Here is a 6,000-nt window from a genome sequence, read left to right as displayed (position 1 = left end):
AATATCTTATCAACTCACTTGAATTTGTTCTGAACTGGGCTACTACCTTCATTCACTCACAACATTCATACGACGATGGTATTTATGCACTGAAAGCAGAATCCGCATTAACACATCCATCTAATCGCCGATGCACTGCTAGTCCTGAGATCTATCACAAGTTCTTTTTCAGCACTGTTCATCGTGCGCCCTACATCGTTCCTGCAGCACGAATCTATAACCGCAGCAGTCATCCGCTGCAAGTCGCACACCCGGCTGCCCGAACTGGTCATTTTCCCACCTTGATCATTCCTCGAACTCTGAAAGACTACAACGAAGGCGCCAAATAAAACAACGTCCGTTGTTTTATTTGGCACCTTCGTTGTAATCATGCATAATCAATTCGCCCACCAGCACGTGCTCTGAAAGACTGGAACGTCCTTACTGCTGACACTGTCGAAATCCCTTCCCCGTCTTTATTCCAGCAGCGTATTACTGACCACTTTGCGTATACCTAATGACGTGCACGTAACGTGAAAATTACCCGCCGTGGTTGCTCAGTGGCTGTGGTGTTAGGCTGCTGAGCACGAGGTCGCGGGATCGAATCCCGGCCACGGCGGCCGAATTCCGATGGGGGTGTAATGCGAAAACACCCGTGTACTTAGATTTAGGTGCACGTTAAGAACACCAGGTGGTCGAAATTTCCGGAGTCCTCCACTACGGCGTGCCTCATAATCAGAAAGTGGTTTTGGCACGTAAAATCCCATAATTTAATTTGTGATGTGAAAATTATGGAAACCCCACCACTTATGTAATACTCCTTCCAGGGCCTTTAATGACAATAAATTTGAAACTGAAATTGAAGTAGAAACCTTCAACACAAGTCTTGGCGGCAGGGTGACAAAATTTGAAGACCGTGTTTTTCACAGACACAGTGAAAGAGCATCGGAACTTTGACTGATATTCTATAAGTATAACATATACAGTATTGTAATATATCAGACGGTTGACACGGGACGCGGAAAGCCGTCATAGGATTTTCTGCGACACGGGGCCCTTAACGCTGTCGCGTTAGTATGAGACCGTAATCACCGCACCCACTGACAGTGGGCCAGTGCCGTCAGCGCCTTCGCAGAGGGATGGTATGGTAGACGTATGGTAACGCTGGTATGGTGAGCGCCATCGGAGCAAGCTGTGGAAGAAGACGAGGAACGCGCACGCAGTGGCACGAGCGCGTTCGCGCGGTTACGCCGAGGGACGCCGACACTCAGCGTACGGGCGGAACGACAGGAACGGGCGCGCTGTGCTACAAAACAGGAAAGAGGCGCCGACGTGTTCTGACGGGGGAAAGTTTGCTTGTCGAAACATTGGCTCCCGCCACATCCCTTGTTCGGCCATTTGCGACCGTGTCAGCGTGCCATGGCTTAAATCGTAATATTACTAAACAGCATATTTATATCGAGAGACTGGTGCTGGTGCTGCGCCGAAGTTAACGGCCCGCAGAACTAAGCGAGGAAATGACCGAATTTGTTTGAGGTTTTTTTAGGCAGATGGAAAGCAGCATTATAACTACATGGAAATACTCGCAAACGAACCGCTCATGTAATTTCCCTTAACTAGTGTCCTTTAATGTAAATAAATATCAAATAAATAAATAACACTTATATTTCTGCTTTCTCTTTTCGCCCGATTGTCAAGGTTACGCTGAAGGCTTTTCCTGGTGCGAGCTCCGTACATAACATTTGTGCTATTTTTGTACTGCACGTGCAAGAAAAATATAAGGAAACCACAGCATGTAACAGCAGGACACGCGTAAGTTCAGTGACTCGACAGTCCTCAAAGCGTTACTTGGTAAGTTTCATGGCTTTATGCAACCCTGTTCAAGACAGTGCGTAATGGCTGCTACATTACGCACTCTCTACAGTCTCAAATTCTAAATGTCGTTTTTTGATTCTCTCTTGTAAAGGGTAATTGTCCGGACGGTGCTCAAGAAAACAAGCGCCATTGTTTTCTCCCTGCATACGTAAAGTCGTTTTTTACATCCTCGCTGAGAAGCACGTGGCCTGAGCAATTGCAGAGAGTGTCTTTCTGTAAATAGCGAATGATGGTCTGAGGTGTTTCGCCTATTCTTATGCAAACATCGTGATGCAGCCGCATGTTTGAGCCGCCACTGGCCGCAGATTATTCAAATCTGCTATTTTTACGTCACCGGATATTTATGTTATGACGTAGTTGTGGAGCTCATGCTGGCTTAATATCATAAAAAATTAGATCAAGTTGCCTTATAGGAATGTTCTAAGCAACTATGGTAGTTTGAGCCGTAGTAATATTAGGCACCCCGTGATTACGTCATTTTTTACGTTAAGCCAAGAAGTGACCTTATTCATTGTGCTGGTTTACGAAACGTTTTCTGCAGCTTTGTGATTAAGTGTGTTCAATTTGCTTCTCGCTTAAGGTAGCACATCAAATATTCAGTATTAAGTTAAGACAACAATATCTGCTTCGTTTTCTTTATATCAAACACAACTGGAGCCTAGAACTGTCGGCGCATCAATTCTGTCAGGCTCGGCCCATTTTGTGGCTCATAAATTTTGGCCGTAGTACTTTCTCTAAACTCCCCAATCCTCCTCCCCACGTGTAAGCTAGAAAACTGGATAAAGTTTCTCTCGTTCTCTCATAACCAAGAAGAAAGCCGGCTAAGAGAGGTCCTGTAAGTAACACCCACATCAGTTCCAAACTCAAATATGCGCCTTCCGTTGATCATTATGTTAAATTGTGAGAAGCCTCGTACCAACGGTGACAACATGATGTTTTCCAGCTATGTCGTGTATATTGTCGCAGAGGGAGTTGTGAAGCATCAATTTTGTTTTCCTGTAGAATGCACTGACGTCACTCTCGCGCCGCTCATGAAAGAGGCAGTCATGAGCGCATGAGTGCACTGTATTCTACTACGTCATCCGACTTCGGCCAACGCCGCGTTAGAGACTAGAGTCTTCTGCTTCGCACGCACGTGAGGCGAGGAAAGCGACACCGTCTCGGTAGCTGCAATAATGTTTCTCAGCGTGAAAACCAAAACGCTCACTTTCAGCTGGCAAATGACCGCTTTTATCCGCACGTGCTGACCTCTCTTGAGCATTGTGCAATCCCTTGCCCTGTCAACAACTGAAAGCAGACTAAGACAGGTAGCCTCAGGTTACGCCGCTGCCGAATTACGGTGGTGTACTTTGAGTATTTCTATGCAGCGCTGAATAGGTTGCGCTCGTTTCCAACCCTTTGGCATAGCGAAGAAGCCCCTTCTGGCTCCTGGGTGTTTCAAGGGCAGCTCAAGAGAAAATGTGTTGTAGCCAAGCATTCGTGTGAAACCACGCCGATTTTGTCCGAGGAAGAAAGGCCAAATACCTCTTAGTTACGGCTACCCTCTTCACCAAGCAATACGACTGACGCGAGTAAAGTGGTCCCTTTGTATTCAAATGCGCCGGCGTGGGATTCCCTAGGGGGGCCGAGCGCCTAAGGCGTCAAGGCTGTCCTCGCGGGCACCAAGTGCAGTCGGCAGCTTTCACCGCTCTTGCGCTGCTCGCTGTGCTCACGGTGCCAGAATCATGACATCGCCAGCCGCTGTCAGCTGGAGTTTCTTCGCACCTTCGCGCTTCGACGCCGCGCTCCTGTCGTCGCTGCCATGGTACAGCGTGCTGCTATCGTGTACCCTGCTCGCTATGCACTGCCGCCGGTGGTTCTACACATGGAGTACTCTGCGCCCCATTCCTGGGCCCGGCACCGACTGGCTGCCGCCACTGTTCTTGCTCTCCGTGTACTGGCAGTACAGGAGGCACCTCTCCAAAAGTGCCACCTCGGGTGAGACGTTATGTTTCCAACTCGTTATTGAAATACCTTGCAATGGTCGCTTAGCTCAATTCGTTTCATTTCAAGTGTACCGAACGTACTGTTCTCTAAACTTCACTTGTTCATCACAACCTTTAAGAGTGGTTGCGATTGTTTGTGACGTGTCACCACTGCATGGGATAACGAGTCCCTGCAGTTGTAATTCCATCGCTGGTGAGGAACGATCGCGCGATGGAATTGAAGTGCGATCTGAACAATATTTTATTTATTTATTTATTTATTTATTTATCTATTTATTTATTTACTTATACATACTGCGAACCACTACTGTGGACTAAGAAGGAGGGGCCATCAATCGTAAAGATAGGAACAAACGAAAAGCGAATAACAATAATAAATGAAGAATGTCAATATTACACACATAGGATATGGCATGATTAACAGCCGCAAAAATGATACTCCAGTTCAAACGCAAAATCAATGGAATCAAGTACACTTGCAGGTGATTTGTTCCACTCCGCGACAGTTTTAGAAAAGAAGCTTTCTTAAATGCGTTAGTTCTGGCGAAAACCGGCGCCAGTGCTCTATCATGAGTATGTCGAGTCTTCCTTGTACAGGGAGGCTTTCCTGGTATAGTAAGTTCAATAGTTCCGGAAAGACAGTTATGTAAAAACGCAAGACGACTAGCTTTTCTGCGAGAGCGAGAGAGAGAGAGAGAGAGATAATAAACTTTACTCAAGAACCCCGGTCTGGGTTTCTGCGAGACTTCTTATTAAAGTTTTCCCATCCATCCATCCATCCATCCATCCATCCATCCATCCATCCAGAGCAGGAATACAGTGCTGACGCATTAACAAAGTGGGCGAGCCATGTCTTCGGTACATATTGAAAATAAATCGCACTGCCTTTCTCTGAACACGCCCAAGTTGTGCAATGTCGCCTTTATTGTGCGGGTCTTATGCAATCGCGGCGTACTAACACAAGTGCTATATGCGAGATGTTTAACATTATATGGCGCATTGTTATGTTGTCCCCGGAGAAACAATATCTTTTTTTAGAGATGGTGAACATATTACGGATATGTGTGTAGACAGGAAAAATTCTTTCTAACGGGACGCCAAGGTACTTGTAATTGTCTACACCTAAAATATCGCGGTTATTTAGTGAATAATTGTATTTGTTAGGTTGCTTTTTTCTGTTAGGTGCAACAGAACAGATTTTTCAGTGTTCAGCTCCATGTTCCAGCATGTGCACCAATCATCAATACACTGCAAGTTATCTTACAATACATAGTTGTCATATTGAGAAGTAATTTGTTTAAGAACAACACAATGACCCACGAGCAGCCGGATAGATACGCCACCATGAATGACATCGGCCAAATCGTTCACATAAATTAGAAACAGTAGTGGTCCCAGTACACTACCTTGAGGCACGCCAGAAGTTACCGGCAGTGCACCTGAATCACAATTATTTATTATTGCTAACTGCTCCCTCTTCCTAAGATAAGCCCCAACCCACTGGATGGTATGCGATGACAGATTAATGCGCGCAAGTTTGTGCAACAACTTCCCCTGAGACACCCTATCGAAGGCTTTCGAAAAATCGAAGAACAAAATGTCAAGCTGTACAGATAGGTGAAGTACTGATGCAAATTCATGCACATTTGACAGAAGTTGCGTAACGGTGAACATCTGTTTCCGAAAGCCGTGCTGATGGGGTGACAGGATGTTCCGTACAAGTTATGAATGTGTATCGCAATCCCATGTTCTAACAGTTTAGAACATGTGCTGGTGATGGAAGTGGGCAATTAGTTGAAGTGAATCGTGCCTTGCTCCAGTCCTTCGGTATTTCCCCAGTAGAAAGTGAAACATTAAAAAGCTCTGTCAAAAATTGAGCTATTTGCTGTGAATAGTGCAAAAATGCATTTGGGATGCAGTCGAGGCCATAGGACTTCTTTGCATCGACTTTTAGCAGCATGGATATGACGCCTTAACGAGTAACCAGAGGGTCATCAGGCACAAGTACCGGCACAGTTCTAGGCATTGAAGTATCGGCTATTGAAAAAAAAAAGACACTTTGGAAGTAAGGATTAAAACGACTAGCTATGTCCGCAGCATTCGTAATCATTACACTGTCAACTTTTATTTTAGTAACAACTTTGTTTTCTTTCAAATGACG

General features: G+C 45.5%; 1 protein-coding gene across 1 annotated transcript in view; it reads left to right on the top strand.

Moving 5' to 3' along the window:
- The first annotated feature begins 3,488 nt into the window (after positions 1–3,488).
- The window catches only part of LOC142582239 (cytochrome P450 4V2-like), a 44,752-nt gene continuing 42,240 nt past the window's right edge, over positions 3,489–6,000 (top strand). Inside the window, exon 1 of the mRNA XM_075691700.1 lies at positions 3,489–3,831. Coding sequence (XP_075547815.1) covers positions 3,579–3,831 — 253 coding nt within the window. The 5' untranslated portion in view covers positions 3,489–3,578. The remainder of the gene's footprint in view (positions 3,832–6,000) is intronic.

This window comes from Dermacentor variabilis, chromosome 5, assembly GCF_050947875.1.
Source record: "Dermacentor variabilis isolate Ectoservices chromosome 5, ASM5094787v1, whole genome shotgun sequence".
Classification (NCBI taxonomy): Eukaryota; Metazoa; Arthropoda; class Arachnida; order Ixodida; family Ixodidae; genus Dermacentor; species Dermacentor variabilis.
Note: the sequence above shows the minus strand (reverse complement) of the source record. Positions and strands in the feature narration are given on the sequence as shown.